Here is a 23,818-nt window from a genome sequence, read left to right on the forward strand (position 1 = left end):
CCAGGGTGACAGTGTACTTTTTCCAAATATTCTACTAGTTTTTCAGGATTCTGCATTTGTTCAGGGGTGAAGTTTCAAAACATTGGAGGGGCCCACTGTCCTAGGCATTTGCCCGTGCTCTCCCACACACCCTGCCACTCATAACTATCCAGCCTTGGGGCAGATCTCTGGATGATATTCTTAAGCTGCTTATTAACCTTAGACAAAACTGAAACAATATTCCCAAGAACTACCAATAGATATATCTTAACTACCCAAGGATGTTCAAGATACTGAAAAGTTGTTGTAATGAAGGAGGAAACATCATAGAAGAAGGCAGCGAAGAAATTATTCCCAAGAAATACCAATAGATGTATCTTAACTAGAATAGAATCATAGAATCATAGAATGCTTTGGGATGGAAGGGACCTTTAAAGGTCATCTAGTCCAACCCCCCTGCAATGGGCAGGGACATCTACAACTAGATCAGGTTGCTCAGAGCCCCATCCAGCCTGTCCTTGAATGTTTCCAAGGATGGGGCATCTACCACCTCTCTGGGCAACCTGTTCCAGTGTTTCACTACCCTCATTGTAAAAAATTTCTTCCTTATATCTAGTCTGAATCTACCCTCTTTTAGATTAAAACCATTACCCCTTGTCCTTTCGCTATTGGCCCTGTTAAAACTACCCAAGGATGTTCAAGATACTGAAAATTTGTTGTAATGAAGGAGGAAAGATCATAGAAGAAGGTACCGAAGGTGCCATTCTGTATTTCCTCCATAAAAAAATCTCTCAGAGGAAGAGGTATAATTGCTAATTGTCTCCATGAGGTGGTACCCGAAGTACAGTAATGGCTTCAGTACAAAACCCAAATACCAGATAATGCTCAAGGTCAGTGTTTTAATAACAAATCTCCCAGGCAAAACATCACTAATCACTGCAGAGCAGAGCAAACTGCAACACCCAGCACCAATCTTTAACACGTACTGCAAAAACAAGAGCATGGTGCAGATCAGGCAGACTAATACCGAGAGCACATGAATCAATATTATGACCGGCAACTGTTAACAGATGCAAATCCCTTAATACACTCTGATTAATCTGTTATTATCTCAAACCCTTCATGCCCCACGTTGGGCGCCAAAAAGGACTGTCGTGGTTTAACCCCAGCCAGCAACTAAGCACCACAGAGCCGCTTGCTCACCCTCCCCCTGCCCGCAGTGGGATGGGGGAGAGAATCAGGGAAAAAAAAGTAAAACCCCTGGGTTGAGATAAAGACAGTTTAATAGGACAGCAGAGGAAGAGACAATTATAATAATAATATCAAAAAAAGAATATACAAAGCAAGTGATGCACAATGCAATTGCTCACCACCTGCCTACCAATGCCCAGCCAGTCCCTGAGCAGCAATTGCTGCCCCCCGGGCCAACTCTCCCCAGTTTATATACTGAGCATGATGTCATATGGTATGGAATAGCCCTTTGGCCAGTCTGGGTCAGCTGTCCTGGCTGTGCCTCCTCCCAGCTTCTTGTGCACCTGGCAGAGCATGGGAAGCTGAAAAGTCCTTGACTAGTGTAAGCACTACTCAGCAAGAACCAAAACATCAGTGTGTTATCAACATTATTCTCATCCTAAATCCAAAACACAGCACTATACCAGCTACTAGGAAGAAAATTAACTCTATCCCAGGCGAAACCAGGACAATGCTTTTAAGGCCTGTGAAAGACTTTTACTCCATAAAGGGCAGACTTCTGTTTACAAAGCAGTATGTTAACGAAAATCAGCAAATGCATTTGGTGTGCATGTGTCAGAATTTTATCAACTTTTATGAAATAAATGTGCTGTCATCAGCGTTTAATCAACTGGAGCAAGTTGAACAGTGGAGAAATTGAAGGTATTTGAAATTAATTTTTGCTTTCACTCTGCTTTCTTTTTGGATGATAGGAGCTCAAAAGCACTTGTAATTAAAGGGAATAATTATTTAGCACTTTACATGTTCAGTGTACACCTACTAGCTAATCAGTGTGTCATCTTGGTGAGGCAGGTAAGTAGGTAATTATTATCCCAGTGATTGTACGTGGGGGAATGGAGACAAAGGCTATGTCTACTTTAGCAATTAGTGGGACAGGAGAGAGTGGGTCTGTAGGGCAAAACAGTACGTCTTGAGATCCTGATGTCCATGTTCCAGGGGTTGTTTTTTTTGTTTGGTTGTTTTTTTGGTTTTTTTTTGTTTTTTTTTTTGCTTTAGACCAGTCTCATCTCAGGGACTAAATTCCTGTTTGTGGCTAGAATGCATTAAGTGTGGTCTTGGAGTACATCTTTCAGGATATACTTAGTTTCCATTTGCCTTCTTAATTTCATTCTAAAGGAATCCAGTTCTTCACTTGAGGATTCTTATATGCTAATGAATAGTATATGCATAGTAAGCAGGGACAATCAGGAGGTTAATTTCAAAAGTGTGCTCCTGAACCTAACTTAGGTCCAGAGGGATACTCTGAGCAGTGATTTCAAGTGGGAGTTTTGCCATGCCTACAGACTGAGAAAGCCAAGCTTTCATTTATGGTTGGACTCGATGATTTTAAAGGTCTTTTCCAACTTAAACGATGCTATGATTCTGTTTCTGTGATTTTCAGAGCTGCTAAGCACAGCTGAAGTGGAAGAAGGCTTATGTTTGCTAGACATCTCTAAATAGTATTTTATGTACACAGAATAAAAACTTGGCCCTCGTGATTGAATACTACTTTGCACAAAAGTGGTAGAACTGGCATTTCACCTCAGGAACTTTCCTTCCCTTTTAATGCTGGGTGGTAATGAAATATTAATCCTTTAAATAGATCAATTTAGGTTTAGAAACATCTCTTAATTACGTCTGATTCTCATGAAGAACGTGAGCTGCGTATTCTCTTTTTTCTGTTTATCAGTGTCAGTAATAAGGTAAAAATCATTAGTCTGTTGGGTGAAAACACTTTGAATATATTGTACTCTTTATGGTATTTCTATATTTTAAATTGTCTAAGCCATTGACGTTGTTCTACTTGTCCACTGCTTTGCTTTTCACATTAGACTGTAGAAAGTTTATATGGTAACCGAATTAATTGATTAGGGAAGTTTTTATTCTTTGATTAGGCAATGTAAAAACTATTCATTTATTTTTCTTTGTTGACATCTAAATTACCAGTCTTTTTTTGTTTGATTTGACTTTCTTTCAGGTAATGGTTATAACTACTGTCAATTCACATCACTGAATTCAAGGGAAGCATCAGTGAAGTAGGAGATGATGAGAATTAATGTTTCTGGTGTTTTTAAAAATAAGAAAGCAAGCTGGGGAAACTGCAAACAAAAATTTCAGGCTGTCTTTTTGTCAGGAAGAAACAAAAAGACAGCTCCCCTCCTGCTTCTCTTTGCATGTGCAGGTATATTCATACAGGCTTTAAATTAACTTTGACCTAGGCGGTATGTGTAGCTGCACAACAGTATTCTTAGAATGAGAGGTTTGAGGTTGGCTTTCCCATGTTTCATTTTTAAGTCTACCAAAATGACCCTGACTTCTGAATTTTTCCTACACTTAAACTGGGCCAGGTGTCTTTAACTTGATTTACAATTATTTTTTACACGTTTCTCAGAAATGCTTTACAAAGGTTATTGGTCACCAATAGAAGTGGAAAAGGAACAGTTTAATAAAGAGATGGGAAGCTTTTGGTCAGATAGATGATAGAATAGGTTTAGAGCGTTGGAGAACTATGTCTCAGAAAATATCCTAGACTAATTAGAAGGGGAAAAAAAAATCTTACTCAGCTGAGTTTGTAAGGGAGCAGACTATTACACTCTAATGTTATAAGAGTCAAATACTCCCCTAATTGTGGTCTTCTGTGTTATGGACAGCAAAAGGCTCCCATCCTTAGGTAGGCTATATAACATTGCTATAGGTCATGTATTATTTTTAAATAATAAGAAAAATAGTTGTTTATTAAGTGAGATGAAGAAGACAAAGCAAAATGGGTGCAAACTGAGACAAGATTGGATTTGGACCTAGGAAATTAGCTAGCCGAATTCACAGGACATGGAAATATAAAACATGAACTTTCTTGTCAATCATTCTCCAACTTTATGGACCAAGAGAATCTCAGACAATTTTTCTCTTATGGCTTCAAAGTAAATTAATAAATATCTCCTGAATTTAATTAGAAAGATGAACATTTCAAGTAAACAAATCATAGTGTAATTGCATCATGCATTGGTTTCTAGCTAAGATTGCCAATAAAATTCATAATGGTAAATATGAATAGATGCATCTTTTTATGTTAGCAATCCTTCCTAGCAAAAGCCAAGACAACATTATTCTTTAATAACATCTCCTTCCCTGTATTGGGTTTACATGGCAATGTGTGGGGGGGGGCTGCAGGTGTGGCTTCTGTGAGAATTCACCAGAAGCTGCCCCCATGTTGGGCAGAGCCAGTTTCAGCCAACTCCAAGATGGACCTGCTGCTGGACAAAGCTGAGACAATCAGTAAAGCTGGTAGCGCCTCTGTGATAACATATTTAAGAAAGGGTAAAAAACACTACGCAGCAGCAGCTGAGAGAAATAAGTGAGAAAATGTGAGAAATAATCCTGCAGACAACAAGGTCAGGGAAAAAGGAGGGGGAGGAGGTGATCCAGGCACCAGAGCAGAGCTTCCCCTGCAGCCCGTGGTGAAGACCATGGTGAAGCAGGCTGTCCCCCTGCAGCCCGTGGAGGTCCACGGTGGAGCAGATATCCACCTGCAGCTTGTGGAGGACCCCACGTCAGAGCAGGTAGATATACCATGAAGGAAGCTGCAGCCCATGGAGAGCCCACACTGGAGCAGGCTCCTGGCAGGAACTGCAGCCCGTGGAGAGGGGCCCACGTGGGAGCAGTCCGTTCTTGAAGGAAATGGACCCATGCTGGAGCAGTTTGTGAAGGACTGTATCCTATGGGAGGGGCCCCATGCTGGAGCAGGGGAACAGTGTGAGGAAGGAACAGTGGAGAGGAAGTGACTGCAACCACCATTCCCCTGGGTTGCTCAGGGTGGGGGGGTGGGGGGGGAAGGTAGAAGAGTTAGGAGTGAAGTTGAGCCTGGGAAGAAGGGAAGGGTGGGAGTAAAGTGTTTTTAGTTTTGTTCTTATTTCTCACTATCCTACTCTGTTACAATTAATTGGCAATAAATTAAATTAATTTCCCCAAGTTGAGTCTGTTTTGCCCGTGACAGTAATTGGTGAGTGATCTCCCTGTCCTTATCTCGACCCACGAGCTTTTTGTCATATTTTGTCCCCCTATTCTGCTGATGGAGGGGAGTGATAGTGCAGCTTGGTGGGCACCTGATGGCCAGCCAAGGCCAATGAACCACAGATGTTTGTGGTGCCCAATGTGGGGCTCTCAAGGAATTAGAGATACGGATAGTAATTGGGAGAGGTAACAGGCAAAACATGGACTGAACATTGCTAGAGAGCGGAACAATTGGGGGAATTTTTGTTCTTGTAATTGTGGTGAAGGAATGAGGGGTGGAGTGTGTGTAAATTGTCCACCTTTGTCAATGTTGTGATGATGTTATTTTGACTTTGGTATGAGGAATTCTTTTTGTTGATGTAAGTGAAGTTTGTGAAGATTGCATGATGGATATAATCTCACTGTCCTTATTTCAACCCACGAGCTTTTTGTCGTATTTTCTCCCCCTGTCCAGTTGAGGAGGGGGAGTGATAGAGCGGCTTGGTGGGCACCTGGTGGCCAGCCAAGGTCAACCCACCACAGGAACTAATCTGAGAAGTGATAATTCACATATAGCTGGCTTAACCACACAGGGCTCAAATCTGTTCTCATTCAGGTAAATGGATGTTTCACCACTGAATTGGAAATGAATAGGGTCAGGACCTGTACATATAATTTTGTGATATCTTGCAAAGAACTGTTTCTCAAATAGAAATTAAAAAGCATTAGAACAGGTTAATAATAAACTTGTAACAGTAGAGCTGCATTAGACCAAATATAGGGAATTAGTGAAAAAATTAAGTGTTCTGCTCTTTTCACTTGACAGTTTAGTTTAAAAAATATAGTGGTTACTAGAAAATTGGAGTGAACTCTAAATAAATTTGTCTTCATTTGTTAGTATGCTATAACAAAGATGAAGTCACTTTTCAGGACAGCATTTAAACCTGTTTAATCTTATTAACTACTGAGTCCAGTAGAATTCAGTGAAATGAAAGAGGGCTAATAAATTAATTTTTAAAGCTTGGTATTTGTACATAACTAAGTTACACATGCAAAAAAAATTAATGTGGAGCAGCTGATATGTGGTAACTATTCACACCATGGTATCTTGGTTATTGGACTCTTCCCATTTTAAAAAGCTGTTTAGGTACTTGGGTTACTAAGTGATGTGCAGAAATTTTTTTTAAAGCGTCTAATGCTTTTTATTCTTTATTTTTAAAGAATGCCTCTGAAATGATTAAAAACCCTTGCAGTATATTCTCTTTAGCTCTAAGTTTTCTACCCTTATTCACGTTAATGAAGCCATAGTTTGCAGTAATCTGTTGGGACTACTTAAAGAGTAAGGATGTAAGAATAAAATCCTTAATAAGGTTTCTATGATTAACCTTTCCTGAGGTCATTATCACTTTCCTTAATTTATTTTTCCAAGCTGTTCTGTAACTTAATTTTTTGAAGAAGTGTGACTGTATATTTGCTATACTACAGAAATCAGTAAAATTGGTAACAGGAGATCATGAAGTGGTTTATTATTATTATTGAAAATGGTCTGAAGCTCTCTTCTGTTCACTTAGATGGTTCAAAGATCTTCAGGGGGAGATTGAACAGCTGGGTGTGGGTTTGTATGAAGGAGCTGTGTCTGAATGGCACGCACAGTCAGTGGAGGTGACACTTCATTCTTTGGTGGTGAATGGGGATCTCTAAATTGTAAATTCTGCAAAATGATATCCAAAGCCATATGGGGAGTCTGTTAATCAGAAATCGTGAAGTTAGTGGAAGGAGTAGTGTTTATATTAATATTTTCCTCGTGTTGAAAAATGATAGTTTTCAAAGGGACTTTTATTATAAAAGATTGAAGGCCTTTAAGGCAACAATGTTGTTATGCTGTTGCTTTTTTATACATCTAAAAGGGCTAGGCTATTTTTTTAGTCATTATAAGCTATTATCTGTAGTTTCTGTCTATGTGTCCAGGGCAGGCCTGAGAACAAAGAAAACATTCTTAACTTCTGTTGTATTTCCTAGAGTTTGTTTTTCACAAGACGCTTTCATATGTTCCAATCCCACTTAAGCTGTAGCCTCTAAATCCATTTTATATGATTTAGAGACTACAATTTATCAAAAAGTTTTTCTATTTTTCACTTAAAAGAATTTAAGATCAATTATGTTTCCTCCACAAGTTCATGTACATGTGCCTTCTTACAGTTGCTGAAGAAGGACTTATAGGCCTGGTGTAATTTTAAATAAGCCAGTTGACAGCTGTTGTGTCTTGTTGTTGACAGCTGGTTGTGTGCCTGGTTGCTTGGTTTTTTGGTTGAACTGAAATTATAATATAAAAAAACTATGAAGAATGTTGACTTGTGTGGATAACGTTTTAATAGCTGAAAATGTCAGCTAAAAATTTGGACTTGAACACTTTTCATTTGACTGTTGTGCAAAGGAATGACATATAAAATAAATGTTTATTTCCTGGAAGTAAAAGTTTCCTTTGCAAAAAGAGAAAAAAAAAGATGACAAACAAGCTACAAGTCCTCCTCCCTCCTTGTGTGAGCTGATATTGCATTATGATTCTTTGTTGGAATATCAGAATAGGGACTGATTCCCTACCTAAGCACTAAGCATATTCTTAAGTATCTTGTTCCATAACAAATAAAAATGGCTAGAAATATATTTGAGTCAGTTCTGCAAAACCAGAAGCAAGTATAACTAGTGAAAAGTAGAAATATTGAAATGCTTATAAAACAAAAACCTTAATTAGCCATTGACTTAAGTGAATTTAGAATTTTTCCTCAGATGCAGAGGTAAAGCAGGATTTATAATGTCAATAACTTATGCCAGTGAACAGCTTGTGGACTTCTATTAAACAAAAAGCCACATAACATTTCAAGAGAGAGCAGAACTATGAAGAAACTTTGGGAGAGAAAGGAGATGGCTTTTTGTAAGGTACATAAAGCTGTACCTCAGTAGTGTAGCTTATTTGCTAGAGCTGATGCTGTTTGAATAAAACAGTAGTTGTAACTCAACGCTTCTAATTCTTGCATTTATTAAGACTTGTCATACTGTAAAAGTATCAGTGAGTAGATACTGTTTCTGAAAGGCAACAAGGAACACTGCTTATCTATAATTTCCATTGTGTTCTAATTGAGATCATCCTATGATTTTTAATGCCTTTAATAGGGAGCAGTTATTTATTAATCTAGCCATTTTGGTTGATATTTTATGTGTGTGTATATATAAATTCTATAAAAACATTGCAAGAAATTTTAAAACTTTTTGAGGAGTTGCTGATTTGGTATATACAAGGTTACATAATCAAATCTAAATAAATATGTACTTTCAGCATATAACAAGCTGCTAGGTAATTATAAAGAGAAGCAGCCGCTTTTCTTGAAGAGAATGTTGGGAGTATTAGAACCATTAGTTTTGATTTGTCTGAAAAGGCCGGAAACCATTTTCCTTTTAGATATTGAATTAGCTCAGCTGAGCAGGTGGACAGAATGGAGCTGAATTCAAGCTAGTGTGGCTGAATGGGCACTATAGGTGAATGCTGTCCACATAATAATGCAATGCTCTGTTGTGCTGCTAATAATTTTGCAGAAGAAATGGAATATTAAGCTGTTCTTTTCAGCCATAGGAAAACAATGCTTTAAATGACATGGTGTGTTAATACACTGTGCTGTTATGAATGCAAATGCAAAATGAAGTGAACAGATGCTTTGACTGGTAAAATCTGTCCGTTTGTCCATGGTATCTTCTAATCTCATGTTCTTAGTGACCCAATAAAAGCTTCTGTCCTTCTCTTCCCCCAAGGTTAATTTTTTTTTTTTACTTTTCATTTATTTTCATGAGCAAATACTGCATCTGAAAATGACATTGCATTTCAGTAATCATGTAGTTAACATCAAAATACCTATATAGTATATGGTATAGTGCATAAGGCTAGCAAGGATGTCCTCTCAGGACTTAGCTATTCAATTTGCTTTCTCTCTCTCTTTTTTTTTTAAAAATAAAAAGCAGGGATTTTTTTGTGTGTGTGTAGAATCTAATTATTTTTTTAATTATAAATTTGTTCTTTGATAATATTGCCCTTGACCTGATTTCTTAAACTTGCAGAGTACCAGTGGTATATTTGTATCTATAAAGTCTTCTTCATTCTGTGTGTGTCTGTGTACACACATGAAAGTATGCACATAGGTATGTTGATATTAAAATATACAAGGAACATGATTAAAACATGAATTTATTTAATGACTTCTTATTATTACTGTCCTCGTTTCAGCTGGGATAGAGTTAATTTTCTTCCTAGTAGCTGGTATAGTGGTATATGTGTTTTGGATTTAGGATGAGAATAATGTTGATAACACACTGATGTTTTAGTTGTTGCTAAGCAGTGCTTACACCAGTCAAGGACTTTTCAGCTTCCCATGTTCTGCCAGGTGCACAAGAAGCTGGGAGGAAGCTTAGCCAGGACAGCTGACCCAGACTGGTCAAAGGGCTATTCCATACCATATGATGTCATGCTCAGTATATAAACTGGGGGGAGTTGGCCAGGAGCAGCGATTGCTGCTCAGGGACTGGCTGGGCATCGGTCAGTGTGTGGTGAGCAATTGCATTGTGCATCACTTGTTTAGTATATTCTTTTATCATTATTATTATTGTCTCTTCCTCTGCTGTCCTATTAAACTGTCTTTATCTCAGCCCAGGGGTTTTACTGCTTTTTCCCTGATTCTCTCCCCCATCCCACTGTGGGGGGGAGGGTGAGCAAGTGGCTGTGTGGTGCTTAGTTGCTGACTGGGGTTAAACCACTTTTTGGCGCCCAACGTAGGGCTCGAATCCACAACCCTGAGGGTTTTGGAGCTGGGGATACAGAGGATCTGAGGCTGGCTATACTCCAATGGAGAAAGAGATATTGGCAGCATATGAAGGGGTTCGAGCTGCTTTGGAAGTGGTTGGTACTGAAGCACAGCTCCTCCTGGCACCCCGACTGCCAGTGCTGGGCTGGATGTTCAAAGGGAGGGTCCCTTGTACACATCATGCAACTGATGCTACATGGAGTAAGTGGGTCACATTGAGCACACAACGGGCTCCAATGGGAAGCCCCAGTCGCCCAGGAATCTTGGAAGTGATCATGGACTGGCCAGAAGGCAAAGATTTCGGAATATCGCCAGAGGAGGAGGTGACGCATGCTGAGGAGGCCCCACTGTATAATTAACTGCCAGAAAATGAGAAGTAATATGCCCTGTTCCCTGATGGGTCCTGTCGTCTCGTGGGGAAGCATCAGAGGTGGAAGGCTGCTGTATGGGATCCTGTACGACAAGTGGCAGAAACTGCTGAAGGAGAAGGTGAATCGAGTCAGTTTGCAGAGGTGAAAGCCATCCAGCTGGCTTTAGATATTGCCGAACGAGAAAAGTGGCCAATGCTCTCTCTCTATACTGACTCATGGATGGTGGCAAATGCCCTGTGGGGGTGGTTGCAGCAATGGAAGCAGAGCAACTGGCAGCGCAGAGGCAAACCCATCTGGGCTGCCGCATTGTGGCAAGCTATCGCTGTCCGGGTAGAGAACCTGACTGTGAAAGTACGTCACGTAGATGCTCACGTACCCAAGAGTCAGGCCACTGAAGAACATCAAAAGCACCAGCAGGTGCATCAGGCTGCTAAGATTGAAGTGGTTCAGGTGGATCTGGACTGGCAACAGGAGGGTCAATTATTGCTAGCTCAGTGGGCCCATGACACCTCAGGCCATCAAGGAAGAGGTGCAACATCTAGATGGGCTCGTGATCAAGGGGTGGACTTGGCCATAGATACTATTGCACAGGTTATCCATGAATGAGAAACATGCGCTGCAATCAAGCAAGCCAAGCGGTTCAAGCCTCTCTGGTATGGAGGACGATGGCTGAAATATAAATATGGGGAGGCCTGGCAGATTGATTATATCACACTCCCACAAACCTGCCAAGGCAAGCGCCATGTGCTTACAATGGTGGAAGCAACCACCGGATGGCTGGAAACATATCCCGTGCCCCATGCCACCGCCCGGAACACTATCCTGGGTCTTGAAAAGCAAGTCCTATGGCGATATGAAAAAGGACTGTTGTGGTTAAACTCCATTTGGCAACTGAGTATCACATAGCTGCTCGCTCACCTTCCCCCCACCCTGTGGGTTGGTGGAGAGAATCAGTAAAAAAAAAGTAAAACCCCTGGGTTGAAATAAGGACAGTTTAATAGAACACCAGAGGAAAATAATAATAATAATAATAATAATAATGATAAAAGAATATGCAAAACAAGTGGTGTACAATGTAATTGCTCACCTCCTGCTGACCGATGCCCAGCCCATCCCTGAGCAGCGATCACTGCCCCCCGGCTAACTCCCCTCAGTTGAGGGGGGAGTCATCACTGAGCATGATGTCATATTGTATGGAATAGCCCTTTGGCCATTCTGGGTCAGCTGTCCTGGCTGTGCCCCCTCCCAGCTTCTTGTGCACCTGGCAGAGTACGGGAAGCTGAAAAGTCCTTGACTAGTGTAAGCACTGCTTAGCAACAACTAAAACATCAGTGTGTTATCAACATTATTCTCATCCTAAATCCAAAACACAGCACTATACCAGCTACTAGGAAGAAAAATAACTCTATTGCAGCCGAAACCAGGACAATTACCTGTCTTGCTAGATTTGAAATGGTTTAAATTAGACTTGGGGTCTCTCCTGAGATACAGGAATATAGAAGTTGTATTGTTCCTGTCCAGCTAGAGAGCTGGCTGGCCCTGGTTAATCTGTGAGGGAACATGGCCAGCTCCCATGAGGAGTGCTGGTGAAGGGGAACTGGCCGGCCTCTCCCCATTCCTTGCAAGGATAAAGTCTGTGGAGGGGCTAGTTTCCTTTGAGAGGGGCTGCTTGGTTCATGTACAGCTCCTTGCAATGGCTGTGAAGACACAGAAGTGCAAGAGGACAGCAAAAACTAAATTGCTGGTGACTCTCTCCAAGGGAAGTAGCCATTAAAAAGCACTCTCAAGGTAAGAACATCCCACTGTAAGCAGCAGGAAATGTGTCACAATATTTGGAACTGTGCTTCCTTCTGTGTGGATTTATAATGGCGTTGCCCTTGAAATCAGTATGGGTTTCTCTGTGTGCACACACATGTGGGTGGGTGGGTGTTGTGAGAGACAGATCAAACTGTAAGTGACCCTATAAATTTAGGACCAAGGGGGAATACAAATTCAATGCTTGAGTCCCTCAGATTATGTGAGAGATGAAAATAAAAATTGAGTAGTATTTTCATTGTCTTACTTCTGTGTCAGAGCTCCTTATTGTGAACTTTCATCTAGTCTGGTCTATGCATACTCACTAGGGGAGAAAGGATGAAGGAATACTGTTGGTTTTAAGGAACAGGTCTTTCAGGGACATAGCCTCTCTTAGCATTTCTTAATATCCTGTGAGAAACTTTCACTCTGAACAGTGGCTTTCATAAGGAAGAAATATGTTTTGTGCATAGTCAAGGAAGCAATAGCTGCAGTCTTGGAGCCTTAATGTGAGGGGAAAGAGGGAAAGGATTTTACAATGTATTCTCAAAGCTGGTAATTTTTTAGCCTTGCCCTCCCGCCTCCCTCAGGTTACCTCCTTTTCTGTTCCTCTATTGGAGGTTATGGCTCCTAGGTAAAGTTTCCTCTGTGTGTGTGCTTTTGTGTTTTCTTTTTTTTTTTTTAATTTTATTTTATTTAATTTTATGGAAGGGTGGTGTTGTTTGTTCCTTATCAAATGACTAATGCACCTCTTCCCCCCCCCCCCCCCCCCTTAAGTTTAATTATGTAATCACATGTAATGACACTGAGGTAAATCTGAGACAACAGAGTAGCCAGGATGACAGTATATAGGAGTGAGATGAATGCTCTCTTAGAAACATCTGTGAGTGGCCTTGAAACTAGGTAGGTGTAGGTCTAGATAGTTATTGCTCGTTCAGTCTTCTTAATAAGAAAGAGGAGTGTGAAGTTCTTTACACTGGTACAAGGAAAAAGGGTTAAATATGAGAAGAAAATATTTACCGTAAGACTTAATATTTAACTTACATTGTTAAGATAGTATTATGTTTATGGTACTCTCAAGATGTATTCTCTTTGGAAACCAATAAGGATATACAATGCATAATAAATATTGTAAGGTATATTATTTTAAAATTCATGTTATCCATGAGGATTCCTCACTGAAGTTGGTGGAAGACTTTGGTTGCAAGACCCTGGGCTTGTACTTTTTTGTGTTTGTTTGTGGTTTGACTGAAGTAAGAATTATGTTATCATTTTAGTACAAGTGGTATGTTTGAGCCTTGAAAGCATCCTTCTCTTTTGGGTGTAGTGCTGACTGAGCAAATGGAAGTTACAGATAATGGAAACTATAAGACAAGCATCTGAATACTGATATTTGATATATAGTAGCTCTATGTTTCTAACATAAGTTGATAATAATACGAGTAAGTTGACTCTGTCTAATTATGTGTTCATAAACAGCTATCATGTTGTTATCTTACTAGCACAAAGGACGTGGAGTGTTCTGAAGCACAAACAACCAAAAAGCACAAGCAGAAGAGTCAGGATAGTTTTAGTATCTTCCCCAGGAGTATATTATATAGCACAATGAGATCCCAAATAGCTGCATGGGAGAAATGTTCTTAACCCATCACATTAGAAGAACCAGCTTGATCTGCATTTATGTTTTGTACCATCTAAACCCATATGATAATGTTCTTTCTTTTGCATGATTAAACAACATATAAAAATGTTCTAAACCAAAGCATCGGTTGCCAGCAGGTCGAGGGAGGTGATTCTGCCCCTCTACTCTGCTCTCCTGAGACCCTGCCTGGAGTACTGCATCCAGCTCTGGGGCCCCCAGCACAAGAAAGACATGGGCCTGTTAGAGCGGGTCCAGAGGAGGGCCACGAAGATGATGAGAGGGATGGAACGCCTCTCCTATGAGGAAAGGCTGAGAGAGTTGGGGTTGTTCAGCCTGGAGAAGAGAAGGCTCCAGGGAGACCTTATTGTGGCCTTTCAATATATAAAGGGGGCTTAGAGACAGAGAGACTTTTTGCCAGAGCCTGTAGTGACAGGATAAGGGGTAATGGTTTTAAACTAAAAGAGGGTAGATTCAGACTAGATATAAGGAAGAAATGTTTTACGATGAGGGTGGTGAGACACTGGAACAGGTTTCCCAGAGAAGTTGTGGATGCGCCCTCCCTGGAAGTGTTAAAGGTCAGGTTAGATGGGGCTTTGAGCAACCTGCTCTAGTGGAAGATGTCCCTGCCCGTGGCAGGGGGGTTGGACTAGATGATCTTTGAATGTCCCTTGCAACCCAAACCATTCTATTCTAGAATAGAATAGAATTCTAGGCTAAAGCCTAGAATTTGAGTGAATATCTCTTCTGGAAACAGTGGCCAACCATTTTTGAGGGGAAAAAACATGAAAGCACTAAGAAGCACTTGCTGTTCTTAGTCTCTCATTTAAGACAGTGACATTCAATAATATCAAAAATTCTGCTTGACATAAATATTGCACTGTAACAGAAGTATAACTATTCCTATGACTTCTGTTTTCAGTGAAGAGATGTTTATGCTGGCTTTGATATGATAAAACAATTCATTTTGAAAGCATTTATACATTCTAAGAAACAAAATGCTCTGCAGTATCCTTTGATTTCCTGGATGGAGGCCCTTAATACAAGTGGGAGATCAAAAGTTAATGTTAGGCTGTCAAAATAGACCTTATAAATGTAAAATATGTTAAATATTACCACCCACCCCCCTTTGGAAAGTGTACTTTTATGTTTTTGCACTTCAGTTTTTAACATATTATTAAAAATTAACAAATTACATAACATACCGGGTTTTAATCTGCATTTCTGATGTATAAAAATATATATCAAGTATACTTTCCAGATATTACAGTACTTATTTAAAATATTGATTATAAAATCAAGCACCAAATATTTTATCTACAATTCATGAAAGCAGAATGTACAAAGTATAAAGTTGTATTTGTATGGTAAATGTGGGTTTTTTTTGTTTCCTAGATGTGTTTTGGTACATGATAATTACGTATAATAGCAGAAAACATCAAGAGATCCAGACTCATGTTTTCCAGTTATAATGACTGAAATTTCATTCGGTGGAGAAAAACATTAGTCAATGGGGCCGGAGGGAGATGACATGACAAATTAGGAGGAGCCGTTGATTCCCTCGAGGGTAGAGAGGCCTTACAGAGAGATCTTGATAGATTAGAGCGCTGGGCAATCACCAACCGTGTGAAATTTAACAAGAACAAATGCCAAATTCTGCACCTGGGACAGTGTAATCCTGGATGTACATATAGACTGGGGGACAAGAGGCTGGAGCGCAGCCCTGCAGAAAGGGATCTGCGGGTTTTGGTTGATGGTAAGCTCAATATGAGTCAACAATGTGCCCTGGTGGCCAAAAGGGCCAACCATGTCCTGGGGTGCATTAAGCACAGTATAGCTAACCTGTCGAAAGAAGTGATTGTCCCACTATACTCAGGATTGGTGCGGCCTCACCTTGAGTACTGTGTGTAGTTTCAGGATCATCAATATAAGAAGGACATCAAACTATTAGATTGTGTGCAAAGGAGGGCAACAAAGATGGTGAAAGGCCTCGAGGGCATGACTTATGAGGAGCAGCTGAGGATACCTAGGTTTGCTCGGCTTAGAGAAGAGGAGACTGAGGGGTGACCTCATTTCTGTCTACAACTTCCTTGTGAGGGGGAGCAGAGAGGGAGGTGTTGATGTATTCTCTGCGGTGTCCGGTGACAGGATGTGAGGGAATGGCTTAAAGCTGCATCAGGGGAAGTTCAGATTAGATATTAGGAAATAGTTCTTCACTGAAAGTGTGGTCAAGCACTGGAACAAGCTCCCCAGGAAAGTGGTTATGGCCCCAAGCCTGTCGGTGTTCAAGAAGCATTTGGACAATGCTCTTAGATACATGGTTTAACTTTTAGGTTGCCATGTGTGGAGTCAGGAAATTGGACTTGATCTTTGTGGGTCCCTTCCAATTCAGGATATTCTATGATTCTATGATTCAAAGCATATTCTGTTTTACCATTTTGTAGTTTTATTTTTGCAGGATGTGCGCTAGGAAAAATAGTAGTAATGCAATAAATTGTGCATGATGTTTGTGTATAAGGGGTTAGCGCTGCATTTAAGCAACTTGACTATCTTCCTGGCTCTGCTATGAGTGTGATATCAGTCAATGTCTTGATCTTCTCATAATGCCAGTCATGGGACTTTAAAAGGTCAAAAATATATAAAAATAGTGAAATCAAGGTTTAACTTCAGTGCTGTAATAGTTTTAAACCCCACTCTCTACCAGGAATAATGCTGTAATCATTGCAGCTTTGTTTAGCTAACCTTGGAGATTCATTATTCCCAACTTGTTTTGTTGTAGTTAATAACATTGCTTGTTTTCTTCCCAGTTATTCTAGTTGTGGGGCAAGTATCTGAGCAAATCCCTAGAGACATGCATGTATTTGGTGTTCTGCCACTACTAAGCAGCTTTTCACTTAAAGAGGATTTTTTTTACAGAAATATTTGATTTCATAGTTTAAAAGAAAAAACCTGAAACTTTCTTTGTGTGCTTTTCTTGTCAGTAACAGTATAAAAATATTGACTTTCTTCCCCTTGATCATAACAATCTAAGAGAAGCTATTAATGTGAAGATTTCGTAAGTTCCTGTATATTGTGCTGAAAATGACCGTATTCACTTCCTAATAATTTCTGTGCAATCCCATACATTTTATTAGATCTATAATTCATATTCTTTTATTCTATTTTAGTGCATTCTGTGCTGGAAATTTTCCATGATTTCCTTTTTCACCAGGACTACTTTTCACACTTTGCCCCTGTACATAGAATCATTTAGGTTGAAAAAGACCCTACCAAGTCCACCATTAAACCATGTCCCTAAGCACCATGTCTACCTTTCTTTTAAATACCTCCAGGGATGGTGACTCAACCACTTCCCTGGGCAGCCTATTCCAATGCCTGACTACCCTTTCAGTGAAGAAGTTTTTCCTAGTATCCAAACTGGCTCAACTCGAAGCCGTTTCCTCTCATCCTACCGCTTGTTACTAGGGAGAAGAGACCAACCCCCACCTCGCTACAACCTCCTTTCAGGTAGTTGTAGAGAGCAATAAAGGTCTCCCCTCAGCCTCCTCTTCTCCAGGCTAAACAACCCCAGCTCCCTCAGCTAATCCTCATAAGACTTGTTCTCTAGATCCTTCACCAGCTTCATTGCTCTTCTTTGGACATGCTCTAGTACCTCAATGTCCTTCTTGTAGTGAGGGGCCCAAAACTGAACACAGTACTCGAGGTGCAGCTTCACCAGTGCTGAGTACAGGGGGACGATCACTTCCCTAGTCCTGCTGGCCACACTATTCCTGATACAAGCCAGGATGCCATTGGCCCTCTTGGCCACCTGGGCACACTGCTGGCTCATGTTCAGGCGGCTGTAGACCAACACCCCTGGGTCCTTTTCCACCAGGCAGCTCTCCAGCCACTCTTCCCCAAGCCTGTAGCATTGCATGGGGTTGTTGTTACCCAAGCACAGGACATGTGACAGTCGATGCAGTTAAGGCGGGCTAGAAATGTTCTCTTCACTGTTGCTGCTGGCTTAACCACAAGATTAGTCTGTGGGAAGAAACAGGATGGTTTATTGAGCATTAACCTAAGAAGGGACAGACTTGAGGAAGCACATAAGCAGAGAGAAATGACATTTTTATATATGTATGTGTAGTATTATATGTTTTTTGTGTGCGCGTATGCATGGCTTTATGAAAGAAGACATTGGTCCAATTCTGTTCCCTTACAGACTTCCAGAAAAGCTGAAGATAGGAATAAAAATAGTTTTAATTCAGCACCAGTGAATCATAATGTTTGCAAATTTTAGCATACATTTAGATCTCCAAATATAGTTTATTATCAGCCTTAGGCTAACAAAGTCTTAGTACATTGCCACCCAATTAAAGAACTAAAGGTTTTACTTTCTTCTTTGGATTTTAATTTTCTTTGCCTATATATTGCAATTTTTATAGACTCACAAAGTGTAAATAATCTGAAATATTGTCTTCTCTAATGTAATGCAGATGGCTTTATCAGCATCTTTTCTTTCCAATTGTGTGTGATTTTGATTGCTACCTAAACTCCCAGTAAAGAATTAAAAGCTTCAATTTTTATTTTAAAACAGAGTAGATAATACAAACATGTTTTTACCATCTCAGTGGCTAAATTTTTATTTTATGATTTTTTTTTTTGAAGGAATATGGATTCCCTCTTAAAGAAGCATTATGTTGACCAAAAATGGAAGTTACTTTGTATTGCTGTGATTTAGAGACATTTGGTGCAAATGATTTTCTTATGCATTAGTCAAAGCAAAATTTTCAATAAGAGTTAATCATGTCAAAGAAGCATACCATATACTATTCTGTGCTTTATCGGTTCATATTGAACAGACTTATGTACTAAATGTGTGACATATATCTTGCAGGAAAAAGTGGAAAATTTTACAGAATTATTAAAGCAATGTGTGATATGGTACTTTATTTCACTTCATATATAAGAACATGACTACTTTGTGTAGGTTTTAGAAAAAGGGAAAAACTGAGATCTAAGGGTAGCCTGAAGCATTTTTTTTAGTATGCAGTAGTTCTGCATTGCCTAGGTCTGTAATTTTATAAACTCTTGAGAAAAGTCATGTTCTCTCCCCTCTGGTAGATTACATCCTGGTGGCCAGTCAATGCCCTGCAGAGATGGTCTGTGTATTTGGTGCTTTGCTCTTGACCACAGCACAGTCTGGGGATCATAGTGAAGGCTGATTGTGGAAGCAGGCTCGGTTTAACTTCTCAACTTTGGAGAAGTTTCATTGCAATAACAACCATTTGTGTTTCCACAGAGGAAGTAAAATAGGTCTGTATATAACATTGTGTTTGATTTTCTGGGAATGTGTGTGTAAGGAAGACTTGTGTGAGAAGTTTGTTTTATACACGTGGGAGATGGGGCTGAAGGTTTCAAAACAAAGTCCACAGTGTCACGGTCTGTTTGGATCTCAAATTTTCAGGACAATGTACTCTGTGATTTAAACTTTATTTCATCATCTCATTAAGAAGTACAACAAACAAATATGACAAACAGGGGCTCAGTCCCCTTTTGCCCAGACTAGTCTATCACATGAATTCACTTATTCACCATTCAAGTCATAAGGTTTCATAACTTATAACCCATAACTCTTAATATCGTGCACCTATGAACAAAAGAAAAGAACTAGTTACCTAGCCAACGATGAGAGTGCTTATCTTTCGTCCTCCGTCATGGTGCAGGCATCCCCTGTGTCACACTGGGAAGCATGAAAGCCTCAGCAGTCCAGCTGCTGTTGGATCTGCTTCAAAAGCTTTTTGGGTAAGCTGATGTTTTATACCTTCCAGCTTGGAGGTTTGGTCTATACTATTTCCATAAGTTAGCAGATTCTGGCAAGACTGGCAGACATAAGATGATAGCTGCAGGAGACAGCAATTTGCAGGTGATAATGGCTGCATAATGACCTTTTAGCTCTTTCTGGCCACCTGTCTTGCCTATGTGGTGCCCTGGCTTTGACCTAATGGCGCTTCTCCCAGCATACATCAGGCCTTAGCATGAGCTGTGTTAGCCAAAAATCTAAGCAGGAGTTGAGTGAACAGTCACGCACAGTAAAGCCGAAAGCTTTTAGAGGCTTCCAGGTTAGAATTTGCAATGTACTACCGCAGAAGTACTTAAGGGTTGCCAGCACAGCATCATGCTTTAACCTTACATTGCACTGCTTGTGAAATACACTACTCTGAGACACCTAAAACATCATGTAAAGCCATAAGGCTTTCTTTGTCCTGGGAGCCAAATATTAGAGCATGAATGAGGCATGAAAGCTTTATAAAAATGATCAAAATAAAATCCAGGCTGAAAGGCTAAGGACTGCATGCAGGTAAATGCATTGCATTTCTTAGGGGGCTAAGTAGCTAGGTGAACATACAGCATTCGTATGGCTGTGCAACTGTTTGTTCTAAATTTCAGTTCCTCCTTATAAATTATTCATATGATTTGTTTGCTTAGATAAGCTCTCCTAATCACAGAGAGACTGAATTGGGCCAAAGGAAAAAATGCTGTGATATATTCTGTGCGAAATTCCCAACAAGCAGATCTTAACTTTAAATTGTTAAACATTCAGAATGTTAATTTATAAGTTATTATTTGTACTTTGTGTAAAGTACAAAGACGCAAAGAAATTTAAAGGAAGTAATGAGTCTTCGTTAACAAATATGAGCCAAATTTTAATTAAAGCTGATTTTATATGTTTCTGTGGTTGAAGTTTGCAGAACTGTAATTGTTATATTATTTGCCTTTCTAACAAATTTATATATTCATTGTATATTGCTGCTTACCATAATGTCCTGAAGGTTGGCCAAGCAAGATAATTTTTGTTATTATTCTATGAATTTTTGTGATAGAACATCTCATAGTAATTCCCTAAAGTTAGTTGTTGTTGAGAACTGTATCTTCAGGAACGGAAATTTATGCTTATAATTTTAAATATGCAGTGGTATATTCTAGATATTTTTGATTGTATATTTTGTTTTAGTTATTAGTTTAGTTATTAACTCAGTGCTATCTTTTTTTCTACTTCTATTTTGTCTTCAAAATAAAAGTTTTAATTCAGTGTTGTTTCAGTTGTTACTGTGTTACTGCTGTTTTGATATTGAACTGGTCCTTGTAGCAAGCACCTTGCAAGCACCGTAACCACTTGACAGTGTTCTGCCCTGCACTGAACAAGCTGTCTGCTTTGTGCAGAAAAGTCATGTTTGTGTCCAGTGGCTGAAGTATATTCTTCTTATTTGTCATGCAGGCACAGGAGAGAGTGGCAAAAGCACGTTCATCAAACAGATGAGAATCATTCATGGATCAGGTTACTCTGATGAAGACAAAAGGGGCTTTACAAAATTGGTGTACCAGAATATATTTACAGCAATGCAGGCCATGATCAGAGCCATGGATACCCTCAAAATCCCATACAAGTATGAACATAATAAGGTGAGATTTTTGTTTATTTCCATAGATGAAACTTTTCCTCTTTTATCTTTAGGAAAAGTACTGAAGGTCTTTAAAAATTATACATCATGTACAAATTATATTCTATCTAAAGTTTAGAAGAAAAGGGCTGCTTGTAGTCCTGCCTCTAGTTCTCTGCCCTTTGTACTGCTCTGACAACACAGGTGCTGTTAACAAGATGTCTGGGGGGTTTATCATAGTGAGAGGGTAAAGGGCAGGCTGGTGTCTGTCTGTGAATTTAGTTATCTTTTTTCCTTTCCTCCCAGCCCATTTCTGGCCAGAGCACAATTAAGCCATTTTTCTGGTTTGTTCCAGTACTACTTAAGGTTTTCTATTAATATTATGTAGGGAAAAAATAAAATTATTAGAAAAATAGGTGGGGATATCTGCTTGTGTGTTAGTATATTATGAAATAAAACTTTTGATACAAGGCCTTAGAATAAGAAAATTATTTTGAAAGTGATGATATAATTGAAATTTAGAAAGAGAAAATACATTTAAAGCATTTTGTAAGGTTTATCTTTGATTAGCCTAACTTCTTTCAATTTTTTTTCCATTCAGAAATTGAAATCAAATGTATAACTGGTATAACTAGTATTAAAAAGGAAATTTGCATGTGTATTTCAGCTCCATGTTTTTGCTGTACATAAAGCACTGAATTTCCTAACAAGCTGATTTGAAAAGTTGGTTGATTGTGAAGCGCACATTTTTCTTCGGAATTTATATTGACTGTCACTTTGCTGTAGTATACGAAAGTCCTAATCATAAATCAGTAAATTATTTCCTTGTATTATACTACAAAGTATATATTCTATGGTTATTGTTCAAATTGAGTGTTGAATCTATATAGAATGTTTTTATATAGTTGAAGTGAATTAGTTAGATGTGGCATAGCTGTATACACGTGGCCAGACCTTTCTAATTAGAGCTGTTCACTTTCTCTATATAAAAATAACTTGACTGAAAGTCTGTCTTTGCGCTCAGCTACTTCACAAGCATTCCCATCAGTTCTAATAGGGCTAGGTGTGGAGTAAAGTAAAACTTGCCAAAGACGTCAGGTTCTAGATGCAATTCCTTTAAAAACTCAGGGATTTTTTAATTCAGGGGAATTAAAAAAAATGCAAACTTGTCTTTTTTTTTTCCCCTCCTTTTTCCCCCCTTTTTTTTTTCTCCATTGAAAGCAAACTCATTAACCTTGCAACCTAAAAAACACAGGAAGGGCACTTCCTATGAATTTGAATCTCATATCAGGAAATTCAGTCTCTGGAGAGAATATCTCAAAGTTTGAGTAACAGCATATTTTTAGCACAGTACTTGTTTTGCATCGTAGCTTAGAAAACTGATGTTTATGTGGCTGAGCCCAAAGAAAAGAGAGTGAAGTGACCCTTTTATCAAATTAAAAAAGTTCAGTTAAGTAGGCAGTTGGGATCTTTGTACAGTATAAAAAATGACATCTAGGTTGGATTATTTTAATATCATCAATGTAGGAAGAGGCATGTTTTAAGTTAAGGAAGTTAGTTCTTCCAGCGTTGTGTTGGCTTCGTGGTCACCAATATGATTTATTATCAGAATAGTGAAAGTCAATTGATAAATGTAAATATTAGTGTTTACATTGTAATGTCTCAGAACTGATGGTAGGGCATTGTATCATACTTCTTTCATCACACTTTTCATCACACTTCTTTCTCTTGTCAACTCAAGAATATGAGCTCTACTGAGGTTTAAGATAATGGGTGAGGGTTATCTCTTCTCTTAGGGATGTGACATAGGAAATGGTGGCTTATGGATTGGTTTTTAGTTTCCTTTTGAGTAAATGTTACTGTGTTTCCATTATTTTTAACCAGAAGTTATGAAGTTTTTATATGCATCTTGAATTTTGGAGAAGCAGTTTATAAAACACAGAAAAGCCTTAGGTGTTTTTGTTTTGTTTTGTTCTGTTTTTTACAGAAATAGACTTGAGCAATTCTCAAAATTGCCTGTCTGCAAAATTTTTGTGAATGTACAATAGTAACTCATGTGCAACCACTGACATTCAAATTCATTTTTTTAAAAGCTAAGATATAGAATCATAGAATCATAGAATGGTTTGGGTTGGAAGGGACCTTTAAAGATCATCTAGTTCCAACCCCCCTGCCATGGGCGGAGACACCTTTCACTAGACCAGGTTGTTCAAAGCCCCATCCAACCTGGCCTTGAACATTTCCATCCACAACTTCTCTGGGCAACCTGTTCCAGTGCCTCACCACCCTCATAGTAAAGAATTTCTTCCTAATATCTAATCTAAAACTACCCTCTTTCAGTTTGTAGCCATTGCCCCTTGTCCTATCACTATGCTCCCTTGTAAAAAGTCCATATAGATGTATATATTTTAAAATCTTTTAAAACCCTGTCTTTTTAGAAATCTGACCTGTGTATCTATGTTCCTGTCAGTCCTTTCAAATACTGAATTAAGAAAACCATTAACTTTAATTTTTTTATCTTCGGACATTCCCAGTGTTGTCCATAGT

General features: G+C 39.2%; 1 protein-coding gene across 1 annotated transcript in view; it reads left to right on the forward strand.

Annotated features, from left to right (window-relative positions):
* Window positions 1–23,818, forward strand: part of LOC309601647 (guanine nucleotide-binding protein G(q) subunit alpha) — a gene marked incomplete at both ends in the record, with an annotated part of 171,712 nt that overhangs the window by 32,190 nt on the left and 115,704 nt on the right. The window contains one exon of the mRNA XM_082334806.1: window positions 21,109–21,293. Coding sequence (XP_082190932.1) covers window positions 21,109–21,293 — 185 coding nt within the window. The remainder of the gene's footprint in view (window positions 1–21,108; window positions 21,294–23,818) is intronic.

The sequence above is a fragment of the Platalea leucorodia genome, assembly GCF_965183815.1.
Source record: "Platalea leucorodia genome assembly, chromosome: W".
Taxonomy (NCBI): Eukaryota; Metazoa; Chordata; class Aves; order Pelecaniformes; family Threskiornithidae; genus Platalea; species Platalea leucorodia.